The sequence below is a fragment of the Conger conger genome, chromosome 14 (genome assembly GCF_963514075.1).
Source record: "Conger conger chromosome 14, fConCon1.1, whole genome shotgun sequence".
Classification (NCBI taxonomy): domain Eukaryota; kingdom Metazoa; phylum Chordata; class Actinopteri; order Anguilliformes; family Congridae; genus Conger; species Conger conger.
Genome location: NC_083773.1, coordinates 27,138,715 through 27,166,491, shown reverse-complemented (window position 1 = coordinate 27,166,491; position 27,777 = coordinate 27,138,715). Strand labels below are relative to the sequence as shown.

The window sequence follows — 27,777 nt, the reverse complement described above, 5'->3', positions numbered from 1 at the left end:
TTATTTATTGAGGATTATCCTTTCATCTTTATACAGCAGACAGTAGCACTTGTGATATGCAGGTATGCATGTCTCCTGCAGAACGCAACACAGGTACACTGGATGCAAAGGGTAGGAAAAAAATTGCATTTATTATTGTATCACCTATATACATGTTTGCAAACTAGTCCTGAAAAGTTTTTCATATGGTCTTAAAAGTAGGCTTGATTTTTCTAACCAAGATGTATGCACAGAGACCAGGAAGTTCAGTGCTCATATTCTCAGGGGTGGAGCCAAAGTGGGTGTGGTGAGACCGCTATATGCCCATTGGTTTGTCTAAAATTGAACAGTGTACCTTTGCCAACACCATGAGTATGGGAATTCACACAAACATACACACAACAAAAGGCCTGTCAGGAAAAGTCACGCTTACTTAAAGGTGCAATTTAAAGGCAAACCCAGGGCTCGGATGGTTTTTCAACTTATCATGGGTGAATGTGCAGGCGTATCTGTACTTGAAGAACCTGAGGCTGATTGCAAACTTGCAGCTTTTCTTTGGAGGGATTTGAATTATGCTCCAATCCAAATATTCCTCTCGGTTCAGAAATTGCACCTTCACACCCAAGTATTCAGTATCCAGTCCTGGTCAGTCTGCCACACGCCCCTCCCCAAAAGCAGCAATGTTTTCTGGAAACTACACCCACGTTCCCCTGGACACCCCACACCCCACACCACACATAAATCCATTCTTGAGTATGAGACTTGCTCTCTGAAAAATATAATAATCATAACAATCATAATAATCATAAAAATGACAAGGAAATAAATAGTTTTGAGATCTGTTTTTCTTTCACACTCTGTAGGACAGATCAAAGACAGACTCAGTAGTGGTCTTAATAGCAGAGTTAAATTCCAGTGTTTCCTTGCTACAGATGCATGAATGAAGCACCGTTTCCAGAAGACTGCCCCAGCCAAATAATTACACACGACGGTAGAGACGCCTTCAGAACCCGGTGCGAACCGTCAGGCCGTCGCAACACCTTTCTGCATTGGCGTCATCGCCATAAACAAGAAAAAGGATGGTGTTGTCATCCAGCAAAAAAAAAAAAAAAAAAAAACCAGGTTCAGGTGCTCATTCATTTACGCTCACATTAAAGAAAACATACACATCGTGTGCTACTCTACTCAAGCACCTACACGGGTACAGCGAAAGATGTGGGATTCGAGTGGTTCGTTAAGCACCGAACAACGAACGTCCACAGCCGTGGGTACAACGAAAGAGAAAGCAGTGAAGTCTGCTTTGAGCCTGGTGAAGTGCTGCTACAGGAACTGCAGATGCTAAACCCAGCTCTAAACTGAAAGTAATCCTCAGCCTTGATGTATGGAGTGCATGCATGCAGAAAACAACTACGCTAGCCCCAGTGGCACAAGTGCTCCATGTGGGGGCTTGAACTTGTGTGGTGGCGCAAAGTTGTCCTGTTTCTGTGTGTGTATGCATATTTATATACACTCAGTGAGAAATGTATTAGGTAGACCTGTACAACAGCTTGTTAATGCTAATATTTAATCAGCCAATCATGAGGCAGCAACTAAATGGTCAATAGGTTCAGCTGCTTTTCAGACCAAATTTCAGAATGGGGAAGAAATGTATTCTAAGTGACTGTGACTGTGGAGTGCTTGTTGGTGCCAGACCGGGTGGTTTGAGTATCTCAGAAACTGCTGATCTCCCGGGATTTTTGCTGTGAATGGTGCGAAAAACAAAAAACATCCAGTGAGCAGCAGTTCTGCGGGCAAATGAGGGGTCAGAGGAGAATAAGACAGTAATGCAAATAACCACACATTACAACAGTGGTATGCAGAAGAGCATCTCTGAACCCACAACGCATCAAACCTCTAAGTGGATAGGCTACAGCAGCAGAAGACCAATGTAAAAAAAGGTCTAATAAATACCTCAAAGTGCTCACTGAGTGTATATGTGTGTGTGTGTGTGTTTGTCTGGGTGCCTGTCTATCCTTCCTGGGCAAGGCACTTGCATACTCTGCCTGTGAGGTTTGGCACCATCTGAAAGCAATACTAAAATATTTAAATGCTCACCGAATACAGATGAGCAAACCGATGACATATAAGTACTATCTAATGATAAATAATAAAAAGTCTCCTTAATTCTGACCCTGGGCATTATTGTGAGTGCACAACATTCAACCTTAACCAAAGCTATCCATACAGAAATATAAAAATGGAACTCACTGGAAAACCGACAGCAACAATCAATCGCCCTGTTGACTGACTTTCCTGTTCTGCTTTTCGGTTATATTTATTTCTCTTGGCTTTCAAACTTTCAAGCACCCCAGGGCATTGTGAACTCCAAATGGTGTGCAACCTAACTTATGAAACCCATTTCAACTTGAAAGTGGACTTAATGGATAACCATTGACCAATTAAGTTCAATTACCATTTGTAACTGAATTAATTGGTGAATGACATGTATAACACTGCACTTATAACACAGATCTCCTTGACTGTAAACACCTTTCTGCTTTAAAATGTAGCTTGTTTATAAGTTTGTATGAGTTGATATACTTTGTATTTTTAAATGAAAAATCTGAAATTACAGTGAACAAACAAACTGAGACAAAGCTCCACATTTCAAAAGAACTGAGATTCTAGGAACTCGTTTTTCTAAGCAGGATATAGGCATATCAGACCATAATATGTACTTATTTATGCTTCAGAGAGAATATTGATAATACTCAATACACTTAACAGTTTTTAACTGGATTAGAACTTCAGCAATTAAAAGGTCTCTGGACTGATAGAAGAAAAGCTGGATTATGAGCTTTGTGGAAAAAAAGCATGTAATAAACCCCAAATGAAAAACACAACAAACAAAAAAGAAAACAGACGCATGTATATACACACAAGGAATCTATACAGGTCAAGTTCAAGTGTTCTAATCACAAACATACAAAATCAAAAAAGGATAGGGGGGAATACCGAGACCAGCAGTACCTTCAAGTTTCAAAGAATACAAATAATAAACTGAAAATATACAAAATTACAGTAGATTTGTTGTATGAAGGAAAGCTAAATATTATCAAGGAAAAGTGAATGAGCAAAATCACTTTAACTGTCAACATCAGGAAAAAAATGTAGTGTAATACTTTATACAAACTATTTACAACTTGCATATCCAGGAGGTATAAAGAACTGAAAATCAGGAGTAATGAGTTGGGATTTCAGTACAGAACTGATCCTCTCAAGAGAAGATCACATCTCTCTACAGTTTGACACCAAAGTCAGACGACAGTGTTAAAAAATACGCCAAGTATCAACAAAGCCTAAAACTGAAACATATCCATTGGGGCGTCACCTTAAATGAATCTCAAAAGCTACTTCTGGCATTGGAGTGGTGAGATAATACAGGTTTTTATTAAAGATGACTGTACCGTTTAGTCGTTTCTAGAATGCTAGCACAAATGCTATTTGAAGAGGCTTCATGCTCAGTCAGTAAAGTGTGTGACATCAATAAAACATGAGTGTGTGTACAGAAGTCCTCTACGGCCCTAAAATGTTGATGTCTTTTACTTGTGACCTCTGTGGAAGGGGACGGGGGGACACAGTTCTGATGTGAAGATGGATCCCTTCAGGGGAAATATGCATGTAGCAGCAGGACGGGCTGAAAACTGTATCACGCATCGCCGGTCCACTGAGCGCGCCCATGTCACATCACTCTCAGTCCGGCGGCCTCTTGCGAGACATTCCCTGGAAGGTCACTAGTAATCTTGGGACTATTGCCAAAAAGAGGCCAAATTCAGAAGGAGTCCAACCAAAAGAACAATGAATTCACCAACAGCTCCTTCCCACCTGAGACTGAGACCTCAGACGCACTGTGAATCCCCAGTGAATGATCTTTACAGCTCGCTACTGGACAGTGTGGATTTTTAAAACTTAATAAATAAACCACCACTGAGTATGCTACAAGCACCTCATCTTGTAATTGCCCAACAGATCATATAATGCATTTGGAGTGAGCATTAGCACGTTAGCCTGTATCAGTGGCTGCACCTGGAATGTTCAATGGCTTGGCTTATCCAATCAAAGAGCTTAAGCCAAGGCAAGGGTGTGCTTTAAAAATGGCTGTCCGACAGGGGCTGAGGTGCAAAGAAAATTCCACTGAGGAGGAGTGGAGGGCGCTGGGGTTCTGTATGAGTCAACGGCGACTGAAAAACTTCATCCGTCCCTTGCACATATACCTTGAATCCTGCGCTCAGAAGACCAGGAGACTAGTCCTCCCACCTGAAAAGGAGTCAGCTCCCATCTGGAAGAAAAACTCTTGTGCATGGCAATGGACCCCCTCACCCCACTGAGAGAAAAAAAAAAACTAACCTGCGGTAGTTCAGAAAAACACCAAATAGTAACTTAGCCATGCAGGTCTGCATTCCGCCTGTAAACCAGTGATCTGAAGCAGCACAGAGAAGTCGTCTGTTGGTGATTTAACTCCAGCGCTAGGACCCTTGCTACACGCAGCCTGCACAGGCTGCACTGGGCTAACAATGAAAAAATCCAGCTTTTTTGCCACCATTTCACATTTGCACAATGAAAGCATGATTCCTTGTGAAAACTAAATAAAAAAATCTATAAAAAGTTACAAACAAGTTTCTGAAGTCTGAAATCGATTTGAAAGCTTGTCTTTTGGGTGGAGTTGCTTGTCAGGAGAGCAAAAATGCTAAGCCAAATTAAATAAAACCGTAAATCCTGTTACTGTGTTACTGTAAGCCAAAATTCCTGCCATCGAGAACTGCACAAAAATCATAGGAGTAGTCGCAGTCGTTGTCGTCCTTGCCCATTTCAGGGGGGATGATGGGTAAGTCAGGGGACGCAGTGGGGGAAAAGGGTGAAACGGTTAAGTAAGGAGGCAGAAAGGAACGGGCAGGTGTCACTCAGTAGTTTTGGCTAAAAAGGTGAGGTAGGCCTTGTCATAACTCAGGTTGTGGCTTTAAAAACTGGCAGGATTCAAAAGTAATTTTAGTTTTCTTTTGAAGTCGTGTTTTGATTTTCTTCTGGACTTGTGCGTCTCTGCGTGACGCTTTGCTGTGCCGCTCAGACCTTGATGTCCTCCTGCACACTGAGCTGAGACAGAGTCTTCTTTATCCGCAGTGCCGTGAGTCGTGCCGCCCCGTTACCATACCAACACTCCCGCATGATCTTCCCCATCACCCGCAGGGCCTGATGGATAGAGGGGGGGGAGGGTTAGCTACAATGTCCAGCAAACCTGTGTGTATGAGGTGTGTGTGTGTGTGTGTGTGTGTGTGTGTGTACCTCATAGCTCTGCCACCAGTTGGGCACGTTGGGCCTCAGTTTCTGCTCACACACCACCTTCCTCATCTCCTCAATGGATGGATCGGAGGGCACCAGGTCATAGTAGGGAAGCTGGTACTCCTCATGGACACCTGGGGCACAGACAGGGCATCACAGCAATGAACTACAATACCCACATACCCTTCACACAGCACTGAACTACAATACCCTCATACCCTTCACACAGCACTAACTGTATATTGCAGCCATAGACAAACAGAAAAGGTGTGAGCACAGCTGAGGAAATAGTGAAGCTGGTATAAACGAAATTTAAATTTTGATTCTTTAAAATCTCTCCACTTCACACTTATGGTCAATTTTGGCATGGGGTGTTCTTGAATAGGTATAGTTAATAATGCTAATATTTTATTTAAAGACAATTCACCAAATAATATTAAAATATTTAGATCTTTTCTTCTTCTTTTTTCCCCTTCTTCTATACCTCTCCATGAGATCCCTGTCCTCTTTCACTGCTCAGCCAAATCTAGCTATGAAAGCATCTGTATGCATACTTTTCTCTGACCTTACACCACTTCTCATAATCATGACATTGTTTTAAATAAAAGTTAAAGAACAAAAATGTGCATCTGTCTGGTGTCTCACCGCCTGCATTGCATCGACGTGCAATCTCCCAGTACACCAGTCCCAGTGCGTAGATGTCTGCACATTTAAAGGAGTCAAAGTGCCTCATATTGATGGTTTCGTCCAGGACTTCAGGGGCCATGTACCTGGAATATAAACAATCTTGTCTGAATCTCACAGAAAACAGGATCATGGCATGAGACCTCAGGGCTACAGTAACTCAGTCAGTCTTCATAAGTGCAGTTGATCAAACATTAGTTGGGATGTGCAACATTAGTGTGCAATACTGCCCTCTATGGCCAAGTCTCTTTTGTCAAATATATTTTCATCATTATCATTTTATAATAAAGATTAAAAAAAGGGCGCATTAAGAGCAGTAGCTGAAAGCAAGAAAAAGAAGTTGAACTGAAATGATAATTTAACAGAAGTTAATATCAAGCTGTTCTGTGGTCAGCCTAAACCAGGCCCAGTTTTGGCTGTCGGGCGCGTACCTCTTTGTTCCCACGCGCTGGTTGGGGGCGATGTCGATGGTGTCGGTGACGGCCTCGTGCCGCACTGCCAGCCCCAGGTCAGCGATGGCGCACACGCTGTTCTTCTTCACAAGAATGTTCTTGGACTTGAGGTCACGATGAGCGATGCCAGGCTTACCTGCACAATACAGAGTGAACAGCTCTTAAAATCTCCCCCAGAGACCTGTGACAAAGCCTCCTGTGTCCAAATGTTGATACTGCCAAGATTCTCACAACCTTGAGAATCCTGAGCTTCTTTAATTAATTTGGAAATGGTCAGGAAAAACCCCTCAAGGTGAAGGGCCTCTGGAAAAATTCAAATGACATTAAAACTTGTTGTCAAATCCCCAGCTGACTAAAGGATATCGCCATTGTGGGCTGCAATAAAAATATAATAATCTTGAAAATAAAGGCTTATTCAGTGTTTATAAGATCATAAATATAATGATTTAGTAAAAAGAATGAAGCAATACATAAAATTCAAAAAGAAGTCTGACAAATTAATGGAAATGTAGCCAATTCCACTTCTGATTTGATGGTGGTATGACAGTTTACTGAAGTCATATATATTAAAAGTTTAAAATTAAAACATTATATTTATACTACATATATTCTACATTGCGAGGCCTCAAACTTGCTACGGAGGTTGTCATTCATTCAGGTCCATGTCAGCATACCAAAGTAGGTCAAAATTTAATTTTACTGGATTTAATTGATTGTATAGTTTTAATTAGTCCCCTCAAACACTTTTTGAACACGTAAATTTCAAAAAGTGTAAATCTTACAGAATCGAATAGGCGACGGCACTGCCCTGCCAGGTATTCGTTCTTTGAAATCTGCCCAATAGCAAGTTTAATATTAAATAATTTGGCCAATCAGTGTTTTTGTATGAGGATCTTTAATTGACTTATTGTCCAATCTATACATTTTGTGGGTGTGTCTTTAAGACAACGATTATAAGAAAACAGTTTGGTGTTCGAACGCAAAAGGAAAATGGACGGCCTGTACAAGGAATTTACAGAAACGTGTGTATTGCCTATTTTAGCTTACAGACAGTGTCTCATTTTGCGCAAAGTAGTATTTAACAGTATTTAACTGCAGTAGGAGTCATGTTCAATTGTCCCTGGAGGTTCCGCAGGTTCATTTTCGCCCATTTCGCCCGTCCACAACGGACACATTGTTCCTGTGATTAACGCAATACTATATTTAACAGCTCCATTAGTTTCCTTGGTTGAGTGGCCTTATTTTAGTAATATTAGCCTAAATTAACGTACAACAAAAAGATGTTCATATTGCTAGCCAATTGTTTCTATACACAAGCTAACGTTAGCCTAGATTTACTTTCGCAAAAGTGCTCATCTCAGCTATATTTCTGACCTTATTTTATTTTTATTTTTTTAAACTAATATACTAGCACGCTTAATGTGGTTATTTGCGTCATTACCAATCCCTATGTGACGTGGTCGGATGGTAAGGGATGGCGAGCGAATTTCGGCTAATGTAAATCCCAATCGCCTAAATGAATGGTAGTAGCCTACTGAGGTGATGCAATTTTTGTAGAGGTGGATTCGCGAACAAATTATGTGTGGCAGCCACATTCAGAACAGGAAGCGGGCTACTGTACTCCACAGTTTTAGTGGCAGGTATAATCTTTCCCATCATGAATTCTTTTTTTGGGGGTGAGTGGAGGTTGGTGGTGGCTGTGAATGATGAGACCCCATCCCCTCACCCTGTGTGCCAAGGATCTCCATGTGCAGGTGGGCAAGGCCGCTGGCGGCTGAAAGCGCCAGCTTGATCATGCCCTCGATGGTGACGGAGTAGTGGTTCAGGTAGTCGAAGAGGGAGCCATGCTCGTGGTAGTCCGACACCAGCCACAGCTGCGTCCAGGTGCCATTATCTGAGCGAAGGTAGGGGATTAGACCATCAGAGAAACAGACGATGCATGAACATCCAATCAACTAACAGAACTGGAACATGATTGACAGTGCCCTCTAGAGGCAGGACCTGGGGAAACCTCCTTGGGAGTCTTAAGCAGCAGCGTGGCGCTTACCCTTGTTGTCGGCGGCGATGAACCCCAGGATGTTCTCGTGGCGGAGCATTATGGTCTGGTAGATCTCCGCCTCGCGGAACCAGGAGCGCTCCTCGCGGGAGGAGAAGATTTTCACCGCCACATCGCCCCCGCGCCACCTCCCCCGCCACACCTCTCCGAAGCGCCCCTTCCCGATGATCTCCTGCAGGACGATGGTACGGGCCACCGTCCGCTGCACAAAGAGGGGCAGCCCTGGGGGAGGAATGCGACTGGTTCAGGAGTAACTCAGGGACCAGTACATGGTCAGACAACTCACTGAAGGAAGAATTGCCCCAATAATTGGAAATATGGTATTTTAAAGTCAAACTTCTAAACAATGAACTGAACGCTAAATAAAGTATGCAAATGCAACCTGCTGTTTAGTTGGGCAGACTACAAAGGCGAGAATAGCAAACGGAGTACATATTGTACAAGCAGATTATCCAGCTGCATCCTGCCAAATAGATTTGATTGACAGACTTCTGAATAGGTTTTTTGACAGACTGTCCTCTTAAAAAAAGACTATGACAGGGAAATAAAAAACAGCATTGTGAAACGTAACACAAAAGTGGCACTTCAAAATCGAATGCTCCTTTTTGAGAAGTGTCATTATCGATCAATTTAAGCATTATGAAAATAGACATCATGAAATGAGTGAAACTGTGCAATATGAAACGAAACAAGGAATCGTGAAAAGTGTTATCAAGTGTTTATGAAATGTCTAAATATGAGGCTAATGTAATTTCTGTGTTGCGGGACGGGGGTCTGTACCTGAGCCGGATCCGGAGGTGGACAGGTCGAAGATGAGGTCCTGCAGGGTCCTGTCCTTGGGCAGGTACAGGTGGTCGCAGGAGGGGTCCTCTACCTCCAGGCGCTGCCGGTGGCTGTAGGCGCGCTGGTGTTGCTGGAACAGGAACACTCCCACCAGCAGCAGCACGCAAAACAGGAAGAGCCCCACGATCACTGCCACCAGCTCCACCAGCCCCCAGCTGCCCCCTGGCCCAAACCCCTCGCCCTTGGGCCTCGTCGTCACTGCAGGGAGGGAGAGCGCATGTTAGCTCCTTAGCACACTCTTAGCTCTCATACACACAAACAACTGTGGAAAAGAAGCTTCGCTTCAGCCTTGGGAAGGAAAATATAATGCAAATGGAAAGACTTGGCAAAAAGATAAACAACAAACATGGAAAAAGAAATAAATGAAACCCCATCGGATGCTTACAGCAGGCGAACACTAATGAGCAGCACTGTACATTTGTATGAACTAATTGTAGCAGTTTGCTGCCAAGTGCAAAGCTTTTTGATTCTGTTATACCAGACAGGATCTCCAAAGACCTGCTTTCTACGCTTCAGAGGGTAACCGTTTGGAAATTGAGAACTTCGTAGTGTGTCAACTTTGGATTCGTACAATGCTCCAGATACTTGGTGAGGATTTCTGAAGCATTTGACATCCCCAGGCCGTCTGGCTGCTGGTCATCAGACCAGCTGTCTCAAATGGTCAGGACTGAGCAAGATTTATGGCAGACTCTGGATCGCAGTGTGCTTGGTCGCACGCTTTGTACCAAGAGTGGCCAAGCTCCTTGTACCATGAGCACAAAGCTTTTGCGATACTGTGGTCTTTATGAAAATAACATTTTCACTTTTTTTGTTCATTCGTTTTTCATGCATTTGGCATGTCGAGGTGCAATTTCTCTCTGAAAAGCCAGCGGTAAACGGTTTGGTCTGAAGGCGACAGGTCAATGAATTGAGACAATTGCGGAATTGGCAATGGGTCAAACCAAACAATTTCAGTTGGATTTTTCTGGAGGGTATTAGGCTGCACCCAGCTGTCTCACCAGTGGGCACGGTGAGGTTGACGCTGTTGCAGTAGTCGGTGTAGCAGCAGTGCGTGTTGAGCAGCCCCTCGGCGCTCAGGCAGTAGAAGGGCTGGCCCGGGGGCACCAGCCTGTCGCGGGCGATGCAGATGCGGATTCGGTGCTCCTGCCCGCTGATGAAGGAGGTGGAGGCCATGCAGGCGCCATCCGTCACACACTGGTACCCCGTCTTCTCACACTCTGTGCAGTTACACCTCAGAGCTGTGTGTGTGTGTGTGGGGGGGGGGGGATGTGTAAGTGTGAACATATTAGAGAGGGAGAGAGAGGGGACAAAAACATTCAAAATGACATCACTTGCATTGGCATCAGTGCATTGTGGGTAAAACATTGCTCTTCACATTTTCAACAGTATTGTTTTTCCAGCCAATTTCTAATGCCAAAACTATGGCCTTTTCTTAAGTATGATAAAAATATAATCCATAATGCTGTTGTGCAGTGACATTTTATCATAGTTTTGTACATTGTATCCGTACTGAGCATCAGAGATCAGTCTCCACCAGAGGGCGATCACAGTTAAATAATGACAGCATAGTCGGTCTGTTTGGAAACTGTTCATGAGGGCTGGGTTACTCGACTGCAACGAATGTAATCAGATACTACACTGCAGATGAAACTGCATAAGCCCAGCAGTGATTGAGGCGTGAGGGGGCGCGCGCGCGCGTGTGTGTGTGCGTGCTTGTGTGTGCGTATGCCTCCAAATCCAATAGCACAGTGTAGTCATTTTATGCTTAAGGCAGTGAACACAAAGACTCATTAAGACTGCCCCACTGTAAAAAGGCATGGTTTTGAAGCAGCAGGACAACATTAAGTCTATGATGACTACCAGAAGCATCTCTTCGGAGACTGAATACGTCACATGGATCGCATGGCTAAATCAAGGATAAACTGGCGATCACCTTTGTGAGCCCTCTGAGACGCTAACATCGCCACATACAACGCTACTTCAGTGTGATCTGAATGATGCTGGACTCCCACCACCAAAGATGGCAGAACTGAAAAATAAACAGTGATGCTTTGTTTTCAGTCAGAAGCACACCTGAGACGGGATGCGTCAGTCAGGGGCGCTCAGAGGGATACCTTTAGTAGACGAGAAGTGATGTCACTAATTCAGCACTCGTTAAATTTGACACGTTTTTCAGGGAGGTGCCGGACTCCGCCCCAGTTCCCCTCCGGTTCCGCGCCGCTTTGTCCTCCCTCAGCCCTCCCCTCCACAGCGCCTTCGTTAAGCTCCGGGGGCGACACCGAGCAGCCTTTTAACCACCCTGCACTGCTGTCTGCTGCTCTTTTTATTTCTTCTTTTCTAGTCTCCATTTAGAGCAGGACTTCCTGCAACGTGGGCAGCATCACGGCCTGTTGTTCGCGCTTGCATTTGGAACAGAAATTTCTGAAATGACAAAGGCTCAGGTGGTAATGGTGTAGTGTGGATTGAGGTACCGTCCAGGGGAAGAGAGCGCAATGAGCTGACTGTTTCCCGACTCCAGTGATTTTTAAGTGCAAGTATCTTGCCGTTTCAGAAAGATTTTTAGTTGGAAATCTTTCATGGAAGCAGTGGAATAGCATGTTCTGAGTGACAGCATAGTGTACATGGTTCGCTAGCACCATGACCATAATTTAATTCAGGTTAACTTTGGAGTGTTATTGTTTAACATCCACCCGGACAAATTGAAGGTATTTAGAACTCTATATCAGACCATGAGGAACCAACCACTGGAAACAGAAGATGGAGGTCACAACAATATGCCCCTGGCTGGAAATGAATGTGTTCTTGGGCTCCGCTAAGAGAATTTCTGAATTTCAGCCCCCGTTTCTTTCTCCAAAAGCCTCTCTGATGTAATTCCATTCCCACAAATGTATTGCAACATACAGATGTGGTCTCTCTCTCTCTCTCTCACACACACATCTTTCTGACAGTGCAGCCCCGCCCTTCCCTATCTGCTGGCAGACATAAGTGCGTGGGACTATGGGGTAACTGGAATTTATTGCTGTATAATTTGAGATAATGTCTGGTGAAAATGAAACGGCAATGGAGCATTGGTGGCAGAGATCTGAGGTCTCCAGTAACACCCCGGTGCACCCACAGAAAAGCGTCTGCCGTCTTGTGCAACACTTCCTGTATTCGTGTGACTAAACATTCCTCACTTCCTTCATATCTCTGATACTGCCCATTTTGCAAAGTTTAGTCATCAAAAAGTCAAGATGTTGCCAGTTATCAAAAGGAGAAAAACTTGCTTGCTTAAAAGCTGCATCTGGTTTTCCTGTAATGTGATTTATCAAGGGAGTAATGCCCCCCAAACCCTCCCAACCCCCCTACTTCCCCTCCCCTCCCCATGCCCCACTTCCTACTGAAGCAGTTTATCATAAATATGCCAGACACATAGGAGCCACACTAAATGTACTATTTGCAGTTCTGATTGACTCACATTTTAAGTAAATATTCACAAGTGAACAGAGATTTTGCAGGTATACATTTTTTTGCGCGCATGCATGTGTGTGCATGTTTTAAATGTGTGCAATTCCATTATTCAGTGTACAGTGACAGCTGTTTGGCAATTGAATCAGGATCTTGCCTTTTATTGTGGTATGTTGGGGCTGTTAACCAAGCAACTGCATGGACATGCTTTGTATGTAATGACATTCCAGACATACGGGGGTTAACAGATTATTTTCCTTGTGCACTACAGTACACTGCTTTTATCAGTCATTTTGCAATCACTATTCACCAGCATGTACGAGCCCTACATGAAAGATATAACAAATTTATGACATCGTGGTTGGAGAACACAGATAAACTTAGATCAAGGCTATCAAATAGAAACCAGAAACCCACATCAGTCGCATGTATGAATGACATCACACAAATGCATTCTCATTGGCTCATCTAAAAACCAGTTGTCATGGGGGCCTGGTAACAGGGTCAGGTTACATCTTGTCTTGTAACAGTTTCTACCAGAACTGGTTTAACTTGGGTTATTTATCTAAGCCGGGACAGATCCGCTTGCCACCAAAAATAAATCGTGTGAGCAACACTCGTGAAACTCGGCCCCTAAGCTGTCAGTGCCAATTTATAGCTGCTTGTGGGACGAAAAACCTAGAACACTATTCAGATCAGTGTCGCCAGATCCCTCGACTCTAAAAGTGTAGAAATCAGCACCTGCTTTAAGGAATTTGCTTGAATGCAGCAAGAGTAGAGCATGAAGAAGGAAAGCGTTCTGCGACTGAGTAACCGGGTGCAGTGTGAGAGCAGCAGCAGAGTAACAGGTGAGGAGAGGCAGCGGGGCAGACACACATCCTTCCTTCCTGTCTGCCTGGCGGTTCGCTGCCCCCAACGGGGCACATCCCTCCCTTCTCTCTCCACAGTGGAGCCCAGCAAGAGCGCACACAGGCCCAACCCCCACTCACATGCGTCTCTACACCTACACAGGGCTCTGTGCCAACATCTTTTCAAAGAGTACGTGTGCTCACGCGTGGAACAATTCAGGAGCACACTAATGAATCCCAATCAGTTGATGTGTTGCTCAATTATTTTTGCCAGTTAGCACACATCAATTTTCTGAAGCAAATGCTTCTAAAATGGCACTGTAGAAGCCACACACATACACTCTTTATGTGTTCACACTTTACCAGACATCGCCCAAATGCACACCGCATGGTGCGCCAGGCAAGTGTGCTCTCACATTCTGTAACGCGCTGGCCCAAATACTCCCACCACATCTCTCTCTCTCTCTCTCTCTCTCTCTCTCTCTCTCTCTCTCTCTCTCTCTCTCTCTCTCTCTCTCTCTCTCCTCTCTCTCTCTCTCTCTCTCTCTCTCTCTCTCTCTCTCTCTCTCTCCTCTCTCTCTCTCTCTCTCTCTCTCTCTCTCTCTCTCTCTCTCTCTCTCTCTCTCCTCTCTCTCTCTCTCTCTCTCTCTCTCTCTCTCTCTCTCTCTCCTGAAATGTCAACTACTTAGGGTCTAGACTCAAATGAAGGCACCAATACTGAGGAGCCAGTGCAGGCAGACGCAACCACAAAACATCGACAACCACAGACAGAGTAATAACGCTACATACGCCCACAGACAGAGCGATACAAGTACAGACCCACGCAAACAGGGCAATAACGGTACAGACCCCCCCACCCCCAGACAGGGCCATAACAGCACAGCCCCCCCACAGACAGAGCGATAACACTACCTGAAAAGCAAGCTATTCAAGGACAGTTGCCCAATTACTGCCTTATCCGCTGTACTGTGGGTTCTGAAGGGAGTAGAGATTCTGCTTGGCTACAGTGGAAACTAGAAGTATTTATTTCTGTATTTTCCTCCTTTGAAAATGTGCTTGCAGTTTGGGTTTACTGCCTCCATGTTCGGGATCAGAACTTGCTTACCTGTGATGTGTAGTGTAACACAAAGTCCTCTGTAAAACATTTACTTTACTTTATTATCTGGTATCATCAGATATTGGAAGAAATATTAGATAAAGCCTTCTAACCTTATTCTTGTGTCACACACAACTTTGCTTCTGTGAAGTGCAAACTGAATTCTGATTTGGCCCTGAATTAGTACTTTACCGAACATAGTGCAAAAAAAGCCTCACAGGGCTTCAAATCCTTGGACTGCTACACTAACGATGGCCTAATGCCAAATGCCTAATGCCTTTTGTCCTTGTGAAAATGAGTCATGTATTTGTAAAAATGAACAAGAACTCGTTTTCATTTTGGTTGGGCAAGCCTTTTTTTCGGATGTCTAATTGATTTGGTCAGTGCAAAAAACGGCACGGACACTCAGACAAAGAGTTTCAAATGGCACAGACAGACGCAGGAGCCAGCACAGGACAGCACTTACACAGAACAAAATCAGCACAGACAAACAGCAAGAACGGTACAGACTTGTGCGTATGCACACTGATGCCCCCGACTCAAAGCAGGACAGGCAGTCTCACCAATCAGTGACACAGACACTGTAAAACACAAACAGGAATACAAACCACATGAACATTGTTAAGCCGATGCACATAAACACCGCGAATAAACACTGAGAAATGTGGTGACTGGCAGCTTACAGGGTGTGTGTGTGTGTGTGTGTGCGTGTGAGTGTGTATGTGTGAGTGTGCGTGCGAGTGTGAGTGTATGTGCATGTGAATATGTGTGTGTATGTGTGAGTGTGTGCGAGTGTGGGTGTGGGGGGGTGACAGCCTTGTGGCTGCTAGACTGCCACAGCAGTGTCCTGTGGTGAGCCACAGCGGTCACTGGTGAAATTACAGAGTGAAGGCCACAGCATGCAGACTATGCACAACCCTGTCAAAGCTGGCCCTCAAAAACCCAAGCCTCAGTGCACACTGACATTCAGTCACAGGCCTTTCTCATGGGGCCAGGGGAATACATATGTAGCTGCGGAGATAGATAGATTGTTCAGGGCAGTCGGTGGTCTGAACAGCCGGTCGGAGGATGGTTGACTCTGTTTGTGAAGTTTAGTTATGCGGTCTTTATTTTAGAGTCCGCCCCCTCACCCTTCGTAGAAGGGAAGATAACTGGCTGCTTGCAGGATTTGCAGTCTGAAATGCATGCACTGAATGTGGGTTGGCGTCATTCTGATTTTCATTGTCCCTCTTGTAAAAAAAATAGTTCACTTAAAACATAAGATGCCAACATACAATACGGGCTGTACTTGATATTTTCTTAACTTTTTCAAATACAAGTGCTTTTGTGCTTCACAAGTGGTGAAGTCAGTTCTGGTGCCTTTTGACAGTGTAAAACGGGCTGGGTTAAGGCATTTTTTCAATGCATGGATGGACGCCACAGATGGGTATCGAATCTGGACTGCGCCAGTGGTGACTGGTTGACAATCCCAAAGGATGACGCACAGTTGACTCCAGCACCACCCAGGGAATGAGGGATGTGGTCGGCCAGAATGATGGCACCTCATTGTGTACCAGCAACCATGCTGATTGATCGGGTGGCCGCAAGTCCACCTGTTACTCTGTAGGTGAAAAGGCTTTTCCTGGCCATTCGTGTCTGTGAGCCTGTGACTCTGAACTGCGGAGGGATAGGAAGTGCCTGCCGAAATCACACTTTTTAAAGGAATATAGATCCTGTCACGCTTTACTGAATCAATAGTGGAGATAGCAGAAATGAGGGTTGGCATGCGCAACTGACCATTCCACATTGAGGAGTCCTGAAAAGTCCATTTTCAGGACAAATTTTGACTTAATACTGGCCATACTTACTACAAATCTGGCTTTGCCCGCAAATGTCCACTCGGTGAAGTAAACTAATGTGAATGTACATTCGGTATTACTCTGCTTACACAATTACCACGTTACACCCTTAATGACAGGCGGGGATGCTCCTTTGAGTGGGCTGGATAGTAGGAGCTTACGATGATCTGGGAAGCGTCCGGGCGTGCAATACCAGCAGCCCTCTGGGCAGAATGCCAGTCCATTGAGCAACGTTACACCAGTCCATCTCTGAAATGTCTTGCACCAGCTGAGAAGAAACAGGGATGTGCCAGGTGCCAGTCTCTGCCGTGACATCCACAGGCATTCAGTTCTGTAGCAGATGTTCTAGCCTCTGGAACATTGCCTTACATGCTGCTCTGGAGTCAGGCTACCTGAAGTTCATTTTCTTGGTTCAAATGCTCATTATCTGCCATTGTAAAGCTGGCAGGTCAATAGACACCTCTCCAAATATCTAACATATCTTTCTACTAGAATAGAAGCAGCAAGGGCCAATTGAAAACAATAAAATAATAACTGAAATAACACACAAAACCCCAGAAAGTGCATTATCTGTTATTAAATTAATTGGCTGAATGAATGTAATTGGTGGGATATAAACTATTAAACTAACAAAATAAATTACCAGTATTACAGAAAACTTAATATAGTTAAATATCTGTAAAAAGACATGCATCTTAAAGCAATATATCCTATAAAATAACCAAAAGTATAGCTTATTCTGCTGTCATCTTAAGAGTTGCACATTAGAGGCCTATATATAGTACTTTCTAATCCATCTAATACACCAAGGAAAATCCTGTAATGGAAACACTCATGGTTGGGGTCCCTAGCTAAATGAGAACACTTAAATGGTGGAATTTGCATTCCGGCCATTATATTTGTTAAACTGATTCGAGCCAAAATGGCTCCTGGGGGGGGGGGGGGGGGGGGTTTGAGAGGGGGCACGTAGAGGTGAAAAAAGTTAGGTTATGAGCGATTATTGTCAACACTGTGCCAGAACACAATTCTGATTGCATTATGCGCAAGTGCTAGGAATATATTCATTTGAACCAGTAAAAAACTCTATGGAATGCTTAGTCATCAGTAGGAAGCCAATATAATGGTTTATGGTGTTCAAGAGTGACCATATGGTTCATAAATCATGTTCATGCATGTATACATGTAATGGGTTTTGCTATTTATTCAGCATAAATTTAAAAATATGTTTCCCCATATATTTAACTTTTACAGTGTGCAATAAATTGCAAGAGGATTTTTTGTTGTGGTCCCAAGGTCAAGAAGTTACAGTCAGTGGAAAAAGCTGTATGATTTAATTTATCCTCAAGGAGACTTTGGGCTGGAAGGGGAAATGGGGAATTCAATGGTGCAGAGGCAACATAAAGGCATTTCAACTCCTCATATACAACATTTAGCCTTGAAAATGGACATAAAAACATGCTGAAAAATAAGGCACATCTTGCTGCTTGCCACCTACAATCTTGGGGTGCAACTTGCTAAGTGTTGCAAAAGAAGTGATTTTGTAACAAATGAAGGCGCACGTGATTATACTATCAATCCGCACATGGGGCGCGGATGCACTTCAGACAGACAAGTCCCGGGTGACTGTCAGCTCTCCTCTGTGGTTCACTGTTCTCTAGCATCCGCAGGCGTTTTGTTTTCTTGTGCCTTGGTGTTCATGTTCGGGAGACCAATGCACTGCTCTGCGTGCACAAAATCGCGGTGGGTTCACACTGGCCCTTTGTGCGGCGATTACGGAATAAAGGGGATTCGGCAATGCCGTCAAAAAAAAACAGCAGATGCGGGAGCCCCAGGGTTTTGGAGGAGGGGGGGGGGCTGGATAAGACACCCCACACTATCCTCCAAGTGTCTTATGGGAGGGGGAGGCAGGAGAAGATTAGACGGGGAGGGACAGCCAGTACTTACTGCTTTATACCCCCAGCTGTGAAGCGCTTCTGCACAATGAGGGGGGAGAAAGGGGAGGGGGCTGGTTGCCTGGCAGGACCAGCTGCGACCATAATTAAACCCAGTCTAGACTGTGACTCTGAAATTGGGATTTCACCGTAGCATGTACACGACAACCCAGCCCAGTGTCAAATTCCTGTAGTTCCACCATTTCCCCCCCTTCCCCCTCCCCCTCTCCCTCTCCTTCCCTCTCTGCCTCGATCTCTCTGTAAGGCAGGAAGTGACCTGCTGGGTTGCATAACTTCAATCAGGGCTGGAGACGGCTGCCACATCCAGTGCTGAACTAATCTAGGGCTGCCTCTCTGCTTCTGCGGAGCTCCTGTTGAGCACCTTAACAGACCACAGAGAGGGCAAGAAAGAAACCTCCCCTAATGTACCCAACAGCATCCCTCTTCCACCACCACCACTCATTCACAATACAAAAATATCACAGTCTTCAGGCTGCCATTTCTAAAATGATCAAAATGTAACAAATTGTGCTGCTCAATACAAAAATATTGCATGAGTAAGGACTTTGTCTATTTCAGCACAATCTTTGTGCTTGAGGTTACATCGCAGAAGTAAGCACACACCTCTCCTCCAAATTCTGACTTTACTGTAAACCTCAGCCACTTGCAAGTGCTGTGACATCTGTTCCGGATGAATGCGGATCTTGAAAATGTTTTTCCCACATACAGAAGTAGAATGATCTTTGCTGTCTCCATTTTTCCATCACCTAAATACAGTGATCTTCAGAATTGCAAAGGGAGAAGGACCATTTGCTGTGTCAAGGCTCTTTCCAAAAGGGCTTTCCAAAGGCTCTTTCCACACTAAAGGTCCGGGACAGTGGAGCCCTAAAGATGGCGCACTCTCTGAATATAATGTAGATGTGTGTCTGAGTGCCCTAGGGGGCTGAAACAGGATCCACAATCCACCCAGACAGGGAGTGGATTTAAGCATGCAGACGCCAGCAGACATAAAGACACGCACGTACACACACGTACACACACACACACAATTCTTAGATCAATGCTAGGTTAAGTAATACGTCTCACAAAACCGTATTCCAGTACTGATTTGTTTGTGAAAGCGTGGTTGTCACATCCTGGTTCGTCTCTGAATCGAGTGGTTCGCGTGAATTTTGGGTGGGTCTACAAGGCTTTCCAGGAAATGCATTTGTTTCACTATTGGTACATTCACTATGATGTATCTGCAGCCACGTACTCAAATAAAGACGACTTCTAAGTCACATAATCTAGTGTTTGCACTTGCTTGCAGTTTGCATTAGGACATGGCACATTCCACATGAATTTGGACAACAACAAAAAGATCTCTTGATCTTTGTGTATGTAAAATTTTCAACAAAAGAAAATCCTTTTCAAGGGCCTATTTTGGTGCATTTGGGCTCTACATGTGCCACTTTTAAAGAAACTTTTACTGTGTGTAGTTTCTGATGACCTGGAAAGCTGCTATTGTGGAAATCAAGGTTCATGTTTTTTTTAAAATTCATACATTCATGTAGCAGCAAAACATCTTGTGCAGCCTGTATATGGTATGCCTATGCAGGTTGTACAGTATATGTGTCAAACTAACCCAATTAGCGTTTTTACATGACTTTTAATTTAACTTTCGGTTGGAACCATTTCCAATGACGCATACATCCTGTGCTCAATGAAAGAAGTGGTATGGTTTCCTATATCAACAGCACAATACATGGACAGAGACAAGAACAACACCTGAATCTGCTCATCTGTATAGCCTCTGCAAACACACATATCCATAACCAAATGTGAACAGTTACATCACTTCCTCCTATTCTGTGTAATAATCACGGTTCTGGAAGTATGGTGGGAGAGCAAACACGGGTGCACTCCATGAACCATGCAATGCGATGTGTCAATAGTTTCTGTACTCATTTACATCCTGGTGAAAAGGGCCAATATTCAGTCTCATTTCAGTTAAATTAACAGCGTTAAATTCATTCACAGATAAGCTTCTCTCGCCTCTCTTCTTGACCTTGAGTCACTTTGGGGTTTCAAACAGGCATGACCAATAAAATGCTGGCCATCATGGAGGATCTCAGTGTGTCTGTATCGCTTCCACATTAAGCAAAGATCCATCCCAGATGCCCCTGGGGTGCAGACCGGACAGAGCAACGTGGTCAGGAGAAAAAAAAAAGATCAATGTCTGGAGAACAGGAGGAGAGCAGATAAGGAGAGGAGTGTGTGTGTCATTAGAGGGGGTTGAAAAAAAAAAAAAAAACCCCCAGGCCAATATTTCATCAGGCAGTTTTTGTACTACCATTCCAAGCTTGGGCTGTATGAACGCCTACCTGATTCTGAGAAATTAGCTCCTCAGCTATGCTTCCCAGAAAGTTAACACTAAGGCTAGCTCTCCCACCTGGTTTGGCCCACCATGTGATCTGTTGGAAAGAAGTGTGGGAACTCACCCAACCCCACCTCCCAAACATACACATACAGTTAATGCACTATTCTTTCACAACTGCCTGTGTACTTCCCAAATCCAATCATTAAAGACAAGCAAACTCTTGCCTATTTGCTTAATTGTTTTAACATGTAAAGGCATAGCCTTTTGGTATTATGTATGTATATGTCTTGTGTGTGTTGTCTCAAAGCTCTTACATTTTTGTCATAATGTTCTCACCACTGGGGTGGTAGGAGTTGTACTCCCACTACTGGGACATTTCACAAAAACATGAACCAGTACTTTGGCAGGATGGACCACCGGACAGCCAGAACGGTGTTCTGTGTGAAGTGGACAAACAGGCAGATTAGCCCATCGTCGTACTGGCCGAGTGATCTGCACTTTGTCAGAATTGCTCTTTCGGCTCTATGTGCACAGACCAAGTGCTCCCTTGAAAGACATTGGAGAGAGGGAGAGAGGAAGGGAGAGTGAATGACGAATGCAAGCATTTCCAAATCCACCCACGGGAGAACTGGGGAGAACTTCTAGTACTCTGCGGCAGTTAAAAAAAACAAAACAAAAAAAAGCATTTCATACGACCACATAAACCCGAAACCTGCTCTGATATTTCATGTTGTACATGGATTCCATCAATTTAACGCATATGTAAGTTCCATGGCTCCACAAATGTCTCAGAAAGCTTTCTTTCCAAAAGCAACTTTGTGAACAAGTTTGGCAGCTCTGAAGATTGCTCTGTGATGTGACATAAGATTGTAACTGACCATACGATTGTCGCTTGCTGTACACTACACAAACGCGAGCACATTATGCTCATTTAGACACAGTCAGCACATACTCTCACTCAAACGAAGATGCATTCACATTATGGTAACAATGCAACGTGGCTAGAAAAAGAAGGCATTGGCCATAGATGGCTTCCTCTCGCCTACATAAAATTTGTATCCATGCCTAACCACTGTAAAATAAGCCGTTGTTGTAAAAACTGATACTCTCTTCTACAAAAGGTTTTTTTCACATGGACAGCACATGTCCAAGATTATGTAGCTCATTTCATCAACTTAATGTCTTTATGGCAGTGCAGTATTTAATGTGTCCACAGTACTCTCAGATGTCTTTCTGGATGTAAGCATATTAGCTAGAAATGATTACCAACGGGTTCATCATAATTATGCAATTGACGGCTTAAGCATGAGCTTTGTCTTGTTCTTGATCTCTCATCTACAATGACTATAGATGCGCAAATTATCAAGAGCATAACAACATTATTCTTTATTTTCCCAAATGCCAATGAAGTGACAGGCTGGTTTCATTGTGGCGGATCAGTCAATGTTTTGGGGGCCTGGCTTCAGAATGAATGGATCTGTGGCAGCGTTGGGCAAAAAGCCTGAGGGCATGAAATTGGGGAAAGGACTGAAGAAAAATGATGAACCAGGAGCTGAAAGTGAGAAGAGCAAGGGAACAGACTGACTGGAAGTGAAAAGGGGTGGTGAGACTGGGAAGAGAGTGAATGGTGTACAAAGAACGAATGAAAGGGGCAGTGAGAATGAACGAGGGGCAGGGAGAATGAATGAGGGGCAGGGAGAATGAATGAGGGGGCAGGGAGAATGAATTAGAAGGCATGAAGATTTAGTGAAGAGACAGGGATAATTAATTAGGATAGGGAATGAATGAGGGGACAGTGATAATGAATGAGGGGAAAGGGAAAATGAATGAGGGAAAGAGAATGAATGAGGGGGTAGGGATGCAGGGATAATGCACTGAGGGGCAGGAAGAATGAGAGTGAACAGAGCTGTACAGACAAAGTGAGATGAGCAGAGAGAATTTAAGTGCAGAGGAAAGAGAATGGCAGGCAGTGAGCAGAGAGGGAGTGGCGAGGGGGGAGCAGAGAGCAGTGAGCAAAAAGGGGCATGGTGAGCAGGGAGAGAGAGCAGAGCATGGTAGGCATTGGCTTCTCCCTGGCAGATTGTACAGTGCAGTCATTGTTCTGGAGATGTGCAGACAGGTCTGTAGAGGGGAGAGAATGAGAGGCACGCCCTGCCTTCAAGCAACCTGCCTCAAACCAACACACATCGCACTGTTGCTTTTCCCCACACACCCATTACACATATCGCATGACACTATGTTTCTTCATTTGTACCTTTTTTGCTTGGAAACAAACTCATTTGTACCCAAAGATGACATTACCATAATTTCAGCCAGGGTACCTTTGGGAAATTTTATTCTTGAAGAACAAAAAAGTACCTCCACTGTCGCTTCATTTCCGAGTGTAGGCCATCCTTTCAGTGGCTGCTATAGACTGTAATATGAGCCTTCTTGAGGTTTGGAGGTAAATCTGAATGTTACAAAATGCAACCATTAGAATAAAAACATCTGGTTTTATTAACTCGTAGTGTTAACACTGTAGTGGAACCTCACTAGACAAATTATGATTTTCAAAAACAAGAACTAACAAGATAATTATTTACTGAGGTAAGCCAATAAATTAATAATATAAAATCAAAAATCCATACCAGATGTTTGTAGCATTTAGAGAATTGACTGAATCTGTACTTCATCTATGAATCCTGACTATAGGAGCAAAGGGAGACTGATTTCACCAAATTCCATCAACTGTAGCTAGTAGAAGTTGTTACTATTTTAGTTTACACAAGTTTGTTTTGTTAGCAGCTGGACTAGTCTCAGAAGATCAAGCATATTTTCAGTTTGCACAAATGGGCAGTGACTGAGCTCAGACTTCCCAACTATTCGGCCTTTCCAGATTAGATAACGATCTTGAAATTCCCGTCATCCTGTTTGGATGTTCTTGACTGCACAACAGTCACCAATTAGTTCAAATTGCTGTGAAAGTGGGAATGCTTATGTGCGAATTAGTCGATCCGATAAGAGTTTCAATCCGGCCTTCCTCCAGCAAATCATTCAGATAACAACGTGTAATATGCAATCTATTGCCAGGACGGACGAGTAACTCTTTGGACAAAATCACAAGTTGCTATCTCTTTTGTGTGCATAGTGCCAGAAGAGTCGAAGAGTTCGAGGCTCTAGTATTTTATTTGAGTAATTTACGGTCGCCAAAGGAAAGGCTGGCCTTGTATTGGAATCGTGCGCACCAGAGCAGAATGGTCTATAGATCAACACGTTGGAATGGGGTTTAATTCATCATTAATTAATTCAATTAATTATTCACTGGTCTGGACGGTCACGTTATTTTCCTTTTCAGAATCCAGATTTGTGCTTAAATAATAATGTGCATAACTCCAAAGGGACCAAACACACTGCAGAGATGGAGTTTTGTTACAGTGAAATTATGAACAGGGGAAATTCACCAGCCAAAACATAGCCGAGAGAAATACTCCAAACCCATTACGGCTGAAATTGTGGTAGGAACTGCAAAAGAGAATATTTTGTTGCTACAACGTATCAATCGATTTAACGCACATAAAACTCAAACTTTCCCGAATCTGTCATTTGCTTTGAAATCTGTATCTATCCTTGCAAATTAAGGCAGACTCCTTTAAGCAGGACCTCGGTTGCCACAGATGAGACAAGACGTCTCTATTGTTAATTGTATTACGGTTGAATGTGTACATTTGTGTTGACTCAGATTGCTCATTCTTTTTTATTTTCAAGTATGTATTGCTAAACAAAAACAAGCCTCACGTGGTTACATAACTGTCCAATGCCGCCTAAATAACTTTCAACAGCAAAGCAGCATACATTTAGGCTACAATTCTGGCTAGACTATCCCAAAAGAAGCACGCGATAATGTATTGAATTCGCCACTAAAAATGATAGCAACATTTAGTTGCTAGCAGCTGAATTTGATCGCTGTCCACTCCTTCAGCGTTCGTAGCTAATTAACCATTGCTATGTTTCTTTCTTTTTCTGCAAGCGGGACAATGCAGTATACAAGTGTGGATTAGCTAACTACTGCACCGATTATCGCAAGCAATGTGAGATTAGTTTAAAACCACAAAAAGCCTGAGCTCAGTGCTGCTGGGCAATTGCGCAACAAATTGTCGTCACATCAGTTCACACCCGCTAGCTCGTTGGCTACTACTAGCTAATAGGTTATTAGCTAGCTACATGTGTTAGGGCTTCTGTTTAGGACTAGGCTATGTAATTAGCCTATAGCTAATATTTAGAAAGACATTTCCCGAAAAAGGTAGCTAGACTACATTCAAATTCATTTAAATTTTAACTTTAAAGTTATCCCTAACTATACCTAGCTAACTACCTCAACTGGATACCCCCCTAATGTAGTTAGCTAGCTAACACAGAGCATCCGAACTACCTTTACTGCTAGTTCGGCCAACACTAAAAAAAATCTCGGTAATATTAGCCATGTAGCTGGCTAATGTTTGCTAACGAATTATGTCAACATTAACCATCTCGACAGCGAGCTAACTAACACATTAGGGTATCTAGGTCCTGAACCAAACAGCTAACGTTAACCAGCTGTCGTTTGTTATCAATATCAAAATATACCAAGCTATTTGAGAGCAAGAACCAATTCTGATTTAAACAAATATTCCTTCAGAAATCTGGCTAGCTAGTGACGTTACACCGATAAGTTGCCACTTAAACGTGGCCTTCGTTTTCAGATTTCACCCTGATTTAACGTTAGCTAGGCTACATTAACTGGAGCTAGCTATCTAGTTAGCTACGTCAATGCCTCATGTTTGGAAGATGACACTCGCGCAGGGTGAGCAGGTGAACGCGCAAGGCCTTAACATAATCTAACGTTACTGATCCTATATAGCTAAATGAATCGGTTAGCCTACTAACAATGACAAAACAAACATTCATTTATATAGCTTAGCCTAACAACCCGGGTCACTCCATCAACAAGGACCTGTCCGGGATGATTGTTATTAGCTAGCTAGTTATGACAGACCATTAAGCCGACATGTCATTAGCCAGAAATACTTTTCGACGGAGATGGTCAGCATTTGTGTTAAGTTGCCATCATCAATATCGTTACAATGATCAATACCAGTACGCCAACAGTACGAACCCCAATAGTAGCCTAACATTCGTTCCTAGTTAACCGTGTTTGTTCCATGGCAAGTTAAAAGTGCAGCAAGAAAAACATTTCGTGTAAGTTGGCTATTCTGTCGAGCAAGACAAGCTAGGTAATAAAAGTGCTTGTATCCAGCTTGCTAGGGTAATGTTAATTCATTCAAGTCAAAAGCAATAAATTCATATACAGAACAATTCAGTAGAAATTAAGCTTAATTCTATGGCGACGCTTTGTGGCTAGCTAACCAGTGTCACAAATCGCAACGCCATGTTGAGCGTAACGCAGGGAAATGCCAAATCCTACAGCAGCCTGGCTCACACGGCGATCAAATATAAATAAATACCGAGAGCAGAACACAACCATTAAATGAGACAACGTCGTCTTACTTACCATCGCACGTCGCAACTAATTCAACCAGGAGCAACAACGTTAAGGCAGTTCGTTTTTTAGCCATGTTTGCAAAACTCCCATCGCACTGCATTAATACATAAAAAGTGTGATATTGACAAGGGAACCAGACCTTAAACACACAACACACCGCCAGACAGGCAGACAGTTAAAGGGATATGTGACTTAAAGGGAATGCATACCTCTTATTTTGATGTGGGGCAAGGCATTTTTCTGACGTTGCCTGAGGAGGCGGTTTAGTCGGGTTTTGATGGCTACATTTAGTACATTTACATTTTGAAATGCTTCAGAATGCACCTAATGCACCTTACTTTCATATTTTGCTAATATTCTGGAAGTGAAGTGAAATGGAGCATTACATATCCTTTTTGAAAAGGTGAAGGAGAAACAAAAACTTTAATCCCAAGAACATGAGTGAATTATTTTTAAACTTTTTTTCTTGCATGAATTTTTTAATGGAAAATTATCACAATCTTAGTACATGAATTTTAACCTGACAGTTTCTACAAACCTTAGCCAATGCCCTTAACACAGTGCATCAGTTACTGTCTGTGCTTGGACGAGGTGCAGTAAGAATGGACACAGAAGCTAGATAGGTGACAATATTTTTGAGAGATTGTGGTGGTGTATAGAAATTGCACACCACCACTGACTCTAAGATTACACTCCTTTGAGAGTGCATCACCCAAATGTAAACCAATCCTTTTTTGTTAACAGCTCATGGCAGTTGAACTGAGGCCAGAGGGTCCTTACTCTTTTTGTTTGTGCTGCATTGCGACGAAAAAGTGTGAAGTTCACTCAATATCTTCTTCCTGCTTCAATGGAGCAGTCGCAAATGCATTCAGAGGTAGGTATGACACCTGTAAGGTGAGTGTCTCTGAGGGGTTCATATAGTTCTGTGCACAGCAGTTAGTCATACTCCTGGGAAAAGAAAACAAGGGCATGTTCCTCTACGGACATGCGTTTGGTCTTGTTCTCCCTGCCCTGTACCCTTCTACTTCACCCACCTGACTCAGACATGCAGGTAATTGCTCCAGCCCTCAGCGATGATCAGTTTCCCAGAGGGTGGTATTTTCTAGAGCAGTGCTCCGAGATGTTTCTCATGAGCCAATAACTGTAGCAAAGCTCAAAGATTCAATGAGTCACCCCACACGATTAAGATTAAAATACAACATGCAGTCACCTGCATACATAAAAACTGGGCTGTACAGTGGGCCTCAAATCTGTGTTCTGTCATTGTAACTGTGCATCACTCTCCTCATATTAAGTGCCTCACCTTGTTCTTTTGTATACAGTATGTAAGCAATTTATTCAAATGGTTGATACAGATGCACAATAAAGACTGTATAAACTGAACAGTACAGGTAATGAGCTATATTCTAT

General features: G+C 43.4%; 1 protein-coding gene and 1 long non-coding RNA gene across 2 annotated transcripts; both read right to left on the bottom strand.

Moving 5' to 3' along the window:
- Window positions 1–117: 117 nt before the first annotated feature.
- LOC133110183 (activin receptor type-1B-like) lies at window positions 118–26,530 on the bottom strand. Its single transcript, XM_061220090.1, has 9 exons — window positions 26,377–26,530; window positions 10,329–10,568; window positions 9,268–9,528; window positions 8,479–8,709; window positions 8,158–8,325; window positions 6,411–6,567; window positions 5,941–6,065; window positions 5,299–5,429; window positions 118–5,205 (listed from the first exon to the last, which is right to left on the bottom strand). The coding sequence occupies exons 1-9, from the start codon at window positions 26,465–26,467 to the stop codon at window positions 5,080–5,082; spliced, it is 1,530 nt and encodes a 509-aa protein (XP_061076074.1). The 5' UTR covers window positions 26,468–26,530; the 3' UTR covers window positions 118–5,079.
- LOC133109310 (uncharacterized) lies at window positions 22,159–23,718 on the bottom strand. The gene is made up of 3 exons (XR_009704719.1): window positions 23,477–23,718; window positions 23,208–23,298; window positions 22,159–22,970 (listed from the first exon to the last, which is right to left on the bottom strand). It is a non-coding gene; the product is annotated as an uncharacterized LOC133109310 (long non-coding RNA).
- Window positions 26,531–27,777: the final 1,247 nt, after the last annotated feature.